Below are 12,639 nucleotides of genomic sequence, written 5' to 3' on the forward strand. Positions count from 1 at the left end.
ATATGGCACCATTGTGCCAATGGCCAGAGCCTACTCAGCAGATTTTACACATCCTTTAATCAAACCCCAGACAAGAGTGAGCAAAAAAGATAAACATGCGAGGGCGACGCATAATAGATTCTTATTGAGGTCAACTTTAGAAAAGATTTAAAATGCGATGAGCGATCAGCGCAGTAAATGAGTTTGCACATTATTAAACAACGCTAACAAATGTGTATTTTTTAACCTTTTATTTACAGAGGATTTGTATGTCTGGCTTAACATGTAACCCTTTATATTGACAAGTCCTGCAATTTAAAGCACATATTGTTATGACAACCATTATGATTCCAAGACATAATATATTGACTTTAACTTGATAAAATCTTCAGTACACACAAACAAACACACACACACACACACACCCACACACCCACACAAACAAACGTGTACACTCTGTCAGTTTCTAACAGATAGTTTACTGGAATGATTTCACAAGCAATCATAAAGATACAATGTAAAAAACTCTTACTTCAAGAAACGTTCAAATTAAACTTCCAAAGAAATGCAAAAAGAAAAATAGAATTCCACAAACAGGCATTGTCGACACTTAGGAGGATATTATTGTATTCATATCTGCTTGCAACCGGTCATATTTATTTTTTACCACTCCCAATGTCTCATTGGAAGATGATGAACATCTATTGCACATTTCTAAATACAGATACACACAAGTACAAAGTCACAAGCCCTGGTTCTGGTCTCATTTCATTGGGAGGGAATCAAGGAAATGAGACCGTGAGGACAAATCCTACATCTCAATAAATACCTACACCCAACACATTACATTAAGAACATGACATTTACAATATATAATAATAAAAGATTTGTCTTGAAGGAAGAACATTTTTCAGTGGGAATGCTTGTCTTTTTTATTGTTTTTTTCTTTTTTTTTTGCAACAGGAATATAATTGTAATAGTTTCAGCATTTGTCCTTTTTATTATTAGAAATATTATTGTGCTGCTGGTTGGACGGTGGCTTCGACTGATGCTCTTATGCTTCTGGCTCGTAGTCCTGGCTCTCCTGGGGAAAAGAAGAGCAAGTTTTTTTATGAGGATGGCCAGTAAAATTTGCAGCACACAGAAGCTCTAAAGGTAAATCTACATCTAAAATAATATTCAGCTTTAATGTGATTTAGCAGAATATATGATACAGAGTTTATTAGTCTCAGCAGACGGTAATGATGTCACTTTGTTGAAGCTGAGCTCATCTGTTCCTTCAGTGCTTCTCTCAAGCCTGCAGAGGGCAGCACAACACTGCACTTACATCGAGGACGCGCATCGTGAGCACACTCTCCATATCCTTGCAAGCCTGCACACGCCTCCACCACACATGATCATAAAAAAATAAATAAATAACACAGCCTCCAACAGTCTTATGTCATCTAATGTATTCACAAAGCCTTGAGTGATACTGGATGACACAGATTTCTTTTCAGATCCTCCCAGTGATGGCTTCGTTCACTCTGCAGCACTCAGACTCCATATTTACAGCAATGCAGGGAGACCCTGACATTACCCACAATGCATGAAGGCAGAGAGCGTCATCACCACACCCATTCAGACCGAGCTTGCACACCGCTGGTGTAGCAAAAGATGGGGGAGGGGAAAGAGACACGGAGGAGTAGGAGGACAAGGATGATACACATCCGTGGAGAAATTCACTTTGAATTTGGATCTCAGGGAACGCCTCGGGTTTACTCCTTTTCCCAACTAGTGCAAGACTCCACTGATGCAAAGGATTATTAAAGTAAACACACAGAATATATTATTATTGGAAATCACATAAAATCTCAAAATAAATCTTATTTCACCCGCTTCAGAAAACGTATATATTCAGTGGCAATAACACAGGATCAGTGCTCTCATACTAGCACGATCAGCCCTTTGACATTATGTACACTGTATGATATTTTTATATGCTACCATCGCTATTTAAAATCTGTACTCAAAGCCATCAGTTCTGCACAGTTTGTCTCGCCCCTGACAGCCAAATTCCAAAAATAACCATCTGTGTCAGATTCACATACCTCCTTCGTGCACACGGACACACACCCAACGCTCAGTGAAAGTAGGTGGTGCTATATTCACTGTACTAGCTGCGTGGCAATTGGCTTGTTAAGTCCTCCGTTATCATTTCCACAGAAAGGAAAAAATTACCTCAGCGTGAGCTGTAGTGTTTGTGTGGGACACAAGTGGAGGGCAAAAGTGGAGTGCCATTGAAATCCAATACAGCTAAAATGTGTATCCATGCAGAGCTCGTGAATACTGATGAACCTCAATCTACGGTAAGTGAATGGACTCATCTCTGCCTGATGTCCACTACTCCACAGTTTTTTTTAAAGGGTTTTACACAAAAATGATCTGTAATGTAATTATAGTCCAATTCAAAAGCTGATTCTTGTGATACTTTGATGACAGAGCAGAGCCATGTGTACACTTTGCGTATTGTAGGCTGATTACCTGCTGGGACTCATCATATGTCTCCCCTTCTGGCTCCAGCATTGCCTCTCCTTGGCCCTCCATGGCCTCCTGCCCATACTCCTCAGGCTAGAAAATGAGACAAACATAAAGAGATACAGAGAAGGAAAGATTTACAGAAACAGAAGCAATCATACAGATACGTCGTCATTAATACACTGTCAACCTATTTTTTTTACCATCAGGGAATTCTCAAAAATGACATTTTTTAATGCTCTTTCAAGGCACAGTTAAACTGGTAATAATTAAATCATAAAACGTACTGCAAGTATAGCCGTACAGTACCATTTTTTCTCAATTTTGGTTGTCTGTTCTGCAAAAGACAAGGTTGAGAAAACTACATTTCTTGGTTTGTCCAATTTCTCAATTCTCTGAGGAGTCTAGAAATCACTTCTGAACAATTAGACAACCTTGTGGGATTTCAGCTAACTGAAGAGCTCTATGGGTGACACAATTGCTCTGCCTGACTCACTACTTTGAAACTTTTTAATGGACTGCAATAGAGTTTTCTTTAGATATTTTGTCCCCTACAGATTGACAGAATCCCATAAAAAACATCAATCTGAGTCATATGCTGTGCTTCATGAAACAACCCTGTGACAGTGGTGTGACAGTGTATTGAAGGTAAAAAACTCTTTCTGGAAAGTCAGAACCTTCATAATATAATATAATATAATATAATATAATATAATATAATGACTCCAACAAACAGCCAGAAGCTACAAACAAAACATTTGTCCTGTTAACATATTTAGCCAGCGTTTTCCGTGAAGTAGGGACTTGCTCTATTTTTGAGTGAGATTTGTTTGACAGTGTGAGCATAACATTTAAGAACCCTAAACGAAAATGGTGATCAACTGCTTGAAATGAGCACATTATAAAGAGTATATGCTATATATGAGTTTGTGGCATGATTCTGACTGTAGCTTTTTGGCCATACAGAGCTGTTAGTATGGATTTAAAGTCTTGGTCTTGTTGCAAGTCTATTGCAGACACTGAGCTGTGGGACTGGAGTGTGAGGAAAAGGCTGGCACAGTGTGCAGATAGAAAAGTCCATTAATCTGTCAGTACTTCCTTCTTACGGAACCACCCCGCAGCAGCTTGCACAAACAAAACTGTCTCTTTCTTCCACTTAAAAGTGAATTTCAAAAAAGAATCACTTTCTAAAACAGCCCTTCTCAATGGTGGGTAGTAGTAAACTCACTCAAACAGGAACAAAACAGGAGAAAAATATCAAATTTGATGGGGACTATTTTCAGCTGTGGGGAACACACACCTGAGTGATACTTGTTTGTAAGATCAGATCATTGCTGTTTTGCTTTACCAGCAATAAGAAAAGAAATCTGTATAACACAGGTGTAACACTATGGTTTGTGTGGACATACGACATGTGATGAGTGCTTCTGAGAGCTTTCTTAAACAGATAAAGCTCCACTGAAACAAAGCTAGTGGGTCAGCACCACACATTTATTTTTAAACCCAGCACTAATCAAGTCAATTAGGTCAGGAAAGAACAGCCTGTGATCCTGTGTGCTGTCTCAGGCTTGTTATTGCTGTATGCCCACCAACACGATTAGCATGGTCGAGGTTGCACAATGGGAAAACTATCGCTAGAACAGCCCTAATCAGATGGATCATTGCCTGAGAAAAAGTGAACATGAAATAGACTGTTTGCATCTGTATTTCTGATTGGTCACGAATTTTAATTCAGTCAAGGATAAGACAAGGCAAGGCTTTTATAAAATGTTATAAAATGTGACACCTGAATGGGTTGTGCAAGGGAAATTTTGTGATTAGAGGCCAACAGAGCCAAAACTGAACTCAAAAAGTAGCTGTGTGCATTTGATCACAGTGTCAACAGTTTAGCAGTCTGTTGTGAGGGTGCTGAAATGAGGAGCTTTATCACTCAGATAACGCCTTCGAGAAGCCTATTAGAGCAGGCTGTCAGATTTACTAGATTAGCGAGTCAGTGGAGAGGGTCCAGCTCTGAGTGATGAAGGCTTAGGACCGGATGAGGACCTCACTGTGTCACTGACAGTCTGACAGAGATAGACAAAATGTCAACATACTGACAGCGCATCTCCAGGTCATTAAAAGGGAAGGAAAACAATAGAAAAGAAGCATCCTAACACAGCACGTGCCACTCAAATGTCCAAACTTTGCTATAAGCAGGTTTCACCGCTGCTGTGTCAAGTCAGCTTGATTTTGTGCCTTTCCTTGCATAATAATATCAGAGTGCCTAAAAAAATGATAAAAGCAGGGGATAGAAGGGGTGACACTGAGGTCAATGGGCAAGAGCATTCGGTGATGTTAGTGGGGGTAGGGCATTAATGGAAAAGCAGTGTTTGCTTTAAGAGAGGTGATAGTCCCACAGAGAGATTGTTTCTGTCATAAGACACCTGAACAGTGATCTGCATCCTTAATAATCATTGAATGCAGCTCTGTGTGCAGAGCAGACTGGAGAAGTCCTCTTCAATGAAATGAGTATATAGCAACAAAGCCCAAGTCTATTTCAGTCATCTCCAGTTTTTTTCTTTTATAATAACTGTATAAAAGCAATTGCCAGTGTAGTATTCATCCTCAGCAGATGGAAAACTATTCCTCTAAACCAAAGACACGAGCAAACTCGTGCAGACAGGAAATATACATTTAGTACAGTGCATGCTTTTGCTGACAGCGGCAGAATGAAACAGTCCAAATGCACACTAGTAATTCTGTTTTGAAGTGACATGCAGATTCATCAGATTTGACCCTGCTGTCTAAATCTGGCTCTGCTGTCATCACGATCCTATCCAGGCTTTTATGAGTGCAACTTGGCGCAAGTTGCCAGCTCTAATTGAGGCATACGTTTGGAACAGATTTTTGTTTTCCACTTGTTTTCCGGCACATGTGCAGACCTAAATAAAGCCGGTCACTTATAAGAGTAAGTTGCTGCATTGTTAGCGCACACTGGGTAGTTTGTCATAATATGAATATCTTTAAGAGTGCACCCTACTAGTAATGCACGTTCAGTTTGATTTACTCATTGAATGCCAAACAACCTGTAAAAACTGTACAGAATTCCTTCTAAAGATATCAAATCTCAGCTTGTGCTCAAAGATCAAATTTCCATAAAAAGCCAGTTTTTCAAAGCAAAGTTAAGTTGGCAGACACACATGGATAAGAGAATGCATCATAGGAAAATTGAGGCTTCCCTACTTTTGGACACTAGAATGATGTCTTCTGCTTTTATTTTCCTTTTTAAGTCCAAGTCTCTTAAGTCCACCAATATTGTAGAAATGAACTGCTGTATTGCAACAATAAAGCTTGATAAAGAATAACATAAAAAGTAAGGTATATCATAAATAAATGTTTTAAGTGTATCCTATTAATCTTATAATGGATGCCTTCTAAATGAAAATGTTATTTTCTTTTTTTTTTATGCTTTATTTTGCAGGAATTATGCAAGCTGAAGTTTTGTTTTTTTTAATGAAAAAAAAAAATCAATTTAAAGACTTATGACATTCATATAATAGTTTAAATTTTTTTTTCCACCACTTGTTGTAATGCAATACTGATCCCACATAAGGCAACAATGCTGTACTCCTAATTCAAGTTCACAGGTAATTTATTTCCTGTGTGTTTAAACACTATGCAGTGCTGCTATTCTGCCTCACTGCAGGCAACAAAGCAACGTGTTACACTGTAAGGACGTGCAGCACATACGTTCATGTCAGCTGGGAACTCGTCCTTCTTCACCAAGCCGGTAGCAGCGACGATGTTCCCGACAGCTCCGGTGGTCTTTTCAGCCACTGGAGACACACACACAAACACACACACATAGTGAGAGAGAGAGAGAGAGAGAGAGAGAGGGAGACAAATGCAGATAGATTAAAAAGATGCATGACTGTGGTCCTCCGTTGCTTCTTATGTCACTACTGGACATAACAACCACTTACACATGACAAATTAGCCGTTTTCCAGTTATCAGTAGTATTTTACTACTGTAATGAAACCAGGCTTCGAACTCCAGTTAACAGAAATTTAAAGAGGTAACGAGCAGATGGGAAACTCACCTGTGCCCACGCTGTCTTTGGCCTTGCTACCTGAATTGAGAAAAAGCAAACTGTAGTCAGAAAAGGCACAGATTCTTTTACAAATAATTAACTATTTGAAGTTTGGAGATTAGTTTTCTTCGTGTGAATGTGTGTGTGCGCATGCGTGTGTAGGTGCTATAACTTTACACTTCTCTGATGCTAATGACAAAAGCAATGCAACAAATGGCTTTAAATGAAATCATCAAAATGATTGTCAAGTCTGAATCTGACTGCCCTTATTATTTGTTAAAATTTGTCATTTTTAAGCGATGTACTTTTCTTTACTACTGAAAAGTAAAAAAACAAAACAACAACAACAACAACAACAAAACAAAAACAAAAACGAAGAGGGCAACGTCTCTGCAACTAGGTAAGCTCAGTGTTTGCCCAGTGATTGCATTGATTTTTTTTTCTTTTTGCATTTGGCAAAATAAAAAAAACTGGTGACCAACTGTTAAACTGTGGTTGTGTGAAAACCCTTAACTTTTGATAACATAGCGATTGCACAGATCAGCTGGTGGTAAACAACCTCCCTCCAAACAGTTGTGGTGTGACTCAGATTGGCTGCAATCACTCTCAGACAGATTCGCAATTGTTTGCAAATCATTTTTTATCTATTTAATAAAAGCAGTTAGATAAGCAACATGCTACAATCAGCACCGATGAGCGCAACTCATCTGCAACACATCTCTTTTCAGTAGGGCACTCAACCCAGCTGACCGTACTCTGTATATATTCCTATACAGAAGCAATCATTCGTATCATTTTGCAATTAAATCATGGTTCTACAGCAATTACATCACTATTTGTGGAAGATTCGGAGTCTCTGTGTTTGTACATGGCAACAGAGGTGTGATTTTTGATTGTTTATTTGATTTAATTAATTATAACAAATAAATTGCAAACAGTTGCTAACTTGACCACATTTGCAAACTAGCAGCACACTGACTCCCTCCTGTTCCCTTTTTATTGCATCTTGATGCACCAAGATCCCTTTGAAGACAGCAACTGACTGCAGCTGGTCGTCGACGCAACTGTTGCAAAGGCAATGAGATCACAGGTTCACTGCACATGCTTGCACTAATTTGGTCACACTGCAGTCTCCAGCCACTGTTTTCCTACTGTGAGTGTAGCATTATCCACCTGATAGCACAGTTCCTAATATACTGTTCCTCCAGTGCTATATGTCGACATGACAAAAAGCTGCAGTAAGTTCCAGAGTCCAGAAAACCTCTTGTGATAAACTGAAATTGAATTAACATGATTACATTTGGACCATCACCGCCAACCAATTACTTTTCATAAATACTGTAATATCATTTTTGTTTATCTTTCACTGTTTGCCTCAGGTCCTGGAGAACAGTGGTGGCTACAGTAGTCGGGCTTCTTGGTTTATTGTAAGGACTTATTAAACCACAACCAAGCCACTGTTCAGTCCTCTGATCCATATTCTTTGGCAGTTGTCATCCATCTACACGCTGTACTCCATCATGCTATTGGGGCAATCTACTGCAGGCCCCATCCAGTTCTGATCACTCAAGCCCTGTCATCCTCTTTATTGTGCAACAGTCAGTGGACTTATTGGTCCCCGAGGGCCTTTAAAAACCAACAAAAAAAGAGCAGAAATAATGAAGTACAGAAGCCACTCTTCAAAAGGCGAGCCTCAAAGCAAAGCATACAGTACATCTGAGTGATGCCTCCATTTAAGTTTGGCTTTGGTAAATTGCAGCTATTGCGCAATGGAGCACAAATGGAAGATAGCTGCAGGTGTGATTGCCAAATGATATTAGAATTATTATTCTTCACAAACTGACTTTGGATATTTTTAGACTACGGATTCAACAAAACATCTGCAACATTTTCCATCATCAGGAAAAAAGGGTTGATAATGATTTCTTGTAGTGTTTAAGTAAAAAAAAGAAAAGAAGGATGGAACAAATTAGCACTAATGAAATGATATAGTTGAAACCGATTACAGATAAACGCTATTTTTTTTGAACTGCAAATGTTAGCAAAAGCGATAACTGTGTAAACTAAATTTCCATATGGTCGGACTGATGCTGTGTGACTGCAAGGGTCTGCAAAATAAAAACAGTTTTTAATGTGATGCTGTAAAAAAATACTAATTTGTCATAAAAAAATAGGAAACAGATGCTTTATGAATAGCATCCTATACTATAGGGGTTTCTCTTTCCCACCTCTGCTTGCCTTTCTCAGCCTGACTGCTCAGTTCAGGTGGTTGGGTGGTTTGCAGCTGCAGCAGCAGTAGCAGCTGTCAAAAGGTGGGCCACAGTCCTATTAGATCACTCTTACCCCTCCTCCATGAGGGACTGTCAAGCATATCACATACAGCTTTCTAGGGCACCACCATATTCAACAGCGGCATGTAGAACCACAGAGACACCACAGAAGTGAGCCTTTCCTGCCATTGCGTTAACAAGGACATGATGAAATTGGTTCTGCACATGTTTTGACTACAGTCTGATACGTTTGGTGGTGCTGATCAGTGACAGGGACACTATGCTAAATGTGTAAGATAATGAGATTCCACCGAAATGCGAACACATTTGACAACCTGTGCTGGATGTGTGCTCGATGTTGTAACCCATCATATTGTTGCGGAATCAATTATACAAGCTGGTGACTGTAAAACAAGCAGGAGGCCTGTCACTGGAAATTTGGTTCCTCTCACAACAACTCAGCAGCTGACAAAATAAATTCCAAGCAGGCCTGCTCCGCGTCTCCTGAGTCACACTGATCTCCCGACTAATACGTAAGTAACTATTTGTCATCACAAACAAGATGGGGAAAGTTGCAAATAAAGACTGCTGAAGTGCACCTGATAAATCACTTTGTCGATCAATGGAAACTCATCAGCAACTCTTTTGATTAACAGCGCGAGTCACTTGTGGCATCCTCTACCAGTCGTGAGGATTTGCTGCTCTTCTCATCTTATGTATTCACACAGAGAACACGTTCTGGTTTTTGGTATGTTGATTAAAAGAAAGCAGCCAATCTGAAGACACCAATGTAAATTTTAGAATAAAAGATCATGGAAACTGTACAACTCAAATGAGTAAAATAAGAACAACTGCTGAAAATGTGACTTTTGATTAATTTTTTTGAGACATTAAATCATCAGATTATCAACAAAAATGCTGGGATATTAAATCTTAACTGACACCAGTACATAATGAATTACACTGATTACTTGAGTAATTTATTAGCACTACCTTTACAGCATAACAGAAAATGATTTAAATGTTTTAAATGTTGAGAAATACCGTATTATCACCCTCCATTGCTACATCTATTTAATTAATGATTGAAACCAAGTGATATAGATTGGGTTAATGATGCAAGCTGCATATCTGACAACTACACTTTAAATCAGCAGACAGATTTGCTCGTTAGTTGCAGGCTGTCAATGACAAGTTAGCCAGCACTGAAAAGCACAAAAAGCAGGCCTGCTCCTCCTAGGGTCTGTTTGTCCCTAGGAGGAGACTGCTGACACTGTTTTACAATCTGCTGCTATCCAATCCACAGGCATGTTGCAGGAGCTGCTCCCACCATCAGCTGCCCCACCCCCACTCCTATTTCCATCTCCTTCCCATAACCTAGACAGGCCACAAGGACACCCAGATTCCTTGTATCACACACTTCTACGTCACAACGAAATACTTTGAAACAGAGTTCACTACTATTATTCTGCTGAAATTGAGAGTCAGGGCTGGATTACTCATTTTTTGATACGCTGTGGTATTTTACACCAAATCGGCTTGCAACATTAGAACAAAAATATTGATCAGCTCAGAGGCTGGCTGGTTCATTATACTGCCGCCACTCAAGTGAACGACACTGGATTTATCAAAGGAAGGCACTTGGATGCACTTTCTGCACACAATGAGCTATGGATAGCTGTAATATTGTCCCTTAACTGTGAACTGAGAACAAACAAAGACAAACATATATAGGCGAACAATGCGTTCAGCCTCCTGCTTGTTTGTTTCCTGTATAAGAGATTTACACAGTTAGTAAGAAGAGCTACTGTATAATTGAAGCATTTGATTCAGGATGTATACTGCATGATCTAAGTCATAAAATATTCCTTGAGCTTTTCTACAGCTGCTCCTGCATGTAGCGGGACGATAACAGGCGTGTGTACAATTTGCATGCAAATAATCTGCAAGCATACATTTGTGATCATCTTACCTACAAACATGACTCCTTCCTTTGTCTTTTCAGCAGCAACTGCAACTCCTTCCTTGGTCTTCTCTGCAGCCACAGCCATCCCCTCTTTCGCTTTAGACAAACCCTTCATAAACACATCCATCTTGGCCAAGCTACTGTGGAGAGAAGCACCATTAGCTGATGTCAGTCAATGTGCAGCCTTTGTCTTATTTATACACATTTAAAGCCTCATTATTAATACGGGAGGGTAATTATTTTATTCCCATCCATTTTTTATGAACCTTTATATATTCCAGTCTAATATTAGAGCATACATTATGAGAAGAGAAGGCAGCACCGCCTCCTGTGGTGGATCGTGACAGCCACACTCCAGCCATCAGGCTGTAGTAAAAACCTTCTGTTCACTCATGCATTCAACCCCATTTTTCTCCCCCTCACACCCTCCTCGATGCATGAAATATTCAGAGGTAAAAATATTTCAATGAAATGGTTAACCCAGCAGGCAACTCATTAATTATTGCTCGTCTGTAACGCTACTCTTAGTAGCAGAAAGATGACAGGATGACTGCGCCGGGCCCCCTTTTTTAAAGGACTGCACGGCGTATTACGATAGAAGGTGGCATCTATTTCCAAGAGCTACATGGCGTTGCTGGGGGAAGGGAAACGCGGTGTAAGATAGGATTTCTGCACGAATAACGGTTTTAGCGACGAATTGTGTGGTGTGGAAGCGATACGAGGCTGCCCGATTACACGCGGGGGGCACATCGCGATGAAGCAGACTAACAGCTGGTATTCTTCATTCTGGCATTACACACGTCCCTCCGAGTCCCATCCTGGATGCTGCAGGTCAAGGATGCAACAATGATTAAAATATGCACCAGTTCACGTCGACCGATTCCCACGTTCACATTCCGCCCCTGGCTTTTGTGTCTTTTGTACGTGCATTATCTTCCACGTACAAACAAACAGTACACAGAAAAAAAAAAATCACGATCATTACTAGTATTTTTTTTTTATGCATTTAATAGTATTTCAAGCACGGTGCAAACATTCCAGTGACGACGCTCACATACATGGCTCTCAAACGGAGGTGACCTCTACATGTTCAGGAATAATAATAATACTGGATTAAGCAGTAGAAAAACGTGTTCTTACCTATTTACAAATAGCCTTCGACTTGTCCCCTTCTGATACAGTCGAGTCAAACTACCGTCTAAATGGGAGATATCTTCAAATGATCACTAGGTGGGCCTTCCTCGGGCAGATCTCCACCAACAGGGACGGCCCCCTTCACAGTGCGGCTGAGACGATCACGCCCCCCCCCCACACCCCCCTCCCCCTCTCCTCTCTCCACCATTGCCTATTGATCCCCTCATGTGTCACAGCAAGGAAAAAAGGGCCACTCCACGTTACCTCGCCCACTTTTTTTGCAATAGTTACACCATGTGTCATTAGGACAATAAATACATGAAAATCTACGTTTCTTCTCTGGACATACTACATACTCTGCTGAGCATATCCATCTATCTATCTATCTATCTATCTATCTATCTATCTATCTATCTATCTATCTATCTATCTATCACTTTCTGTTTGTGAACTTTTATTAAATGAAAAACTGCTAGAGCTCAGTTTTTCTATAGCTGGTCTCCATTTTTGATTTAACTGCTGGAACATCTCACCTTCCACTTATCCAAGAGCCATTCTGACTTGTATTAATACCCAGTTAACAATCGCCAGAATATGTTTTTAATCCCCTATAAATTACACATCTTTAACATAAAGAACAAGACAATATGATGCAAATTTCAGTGGATTAAATAATAACATGGCTAATCAAATACAATTTGAA

General features: G+C 39.8%; 1 protein-coding gene across 2 annotated transcripts; it reads right to left on the reverse strand.

Annotated features, from left to right (window-relative positions):
• Positions 1–215: 215 nt before the first annotated feature.
• On the reverse strand, positions 216–12,102 carry sncb (synuclein, beta). Of its 2 annotated transcripts, none has more exons than XM_004541078.5 (6): positions 11,943–12,102; positions 10,809–10,942; positions 6,576–6,605; positions 6,226–6,311; positions 2,503–2,589; positions 216–1,063 (listed from the first exon to the last, which is right to left on the reverse strand). In XM_004541078.5, the coding sequence occupies exons 2-6, from the start codon at positions 10,927–10,929 to the stop codon at positions 1,034–1,036; spliced, it is 354 nt and encodes a 117-aa protein (XP_004541135.1). In that variant the 5' UTR covers positions 10,930–10,942; positions 11,943–12,102; the 3' UTR covers positions 216–1,033. The 2 variants fall into 2 exon arrangements, with proteins under 2 accessions (XP_004541135.1, XP_012779429.1); XM_012923975.4 differs by having other exon boundaries at positions 10,809–10,939; positions 11,943–12,099.
• Between the last annotated feature and the right edge of the window lie 537 nt (positions 12,103–12,639).

The sequence above is a fragment of the Maylandia zebra genome, linkage group LG2 (assembly GCF_041146795.1).
Source record: "Maylandia zebra isolate NMK-2024a linkage group LG2, Mzebra_GT3a, whole genome shotgun sequence".
Lineage (NCBI taxonomy): Eukaryota > Metazoa > Chordata > Actinopteri > Cichliformes > Cichlidae > Maylandia > Maylandia zebra.

Bases quoted from the DNA above. Each gene is read 5' to 3' on its own strand.
- sncb (XM_004541078.5), bottom strand. From the start codon at position 10,929: ATGGATGTGTTTATGAAGGGTTTGTCTAAAGCGAAAGAGGGGATGGCT. The intron at 6,312-6,575 runs GTGAGTTTCCCA...GTGTGTCTCCAG, and splicing joins CAAAGACAGCGTGGGCACAG to TGGCTGAAAAGACCACCGGA. The intron at 1,064-2,502 runs GTAATCAGCCTA...TCTTTTCCCCAG, and splicing joins CATATGATGAGTCCCAGCAG to GAGAGCCAGGACTACGAGCC.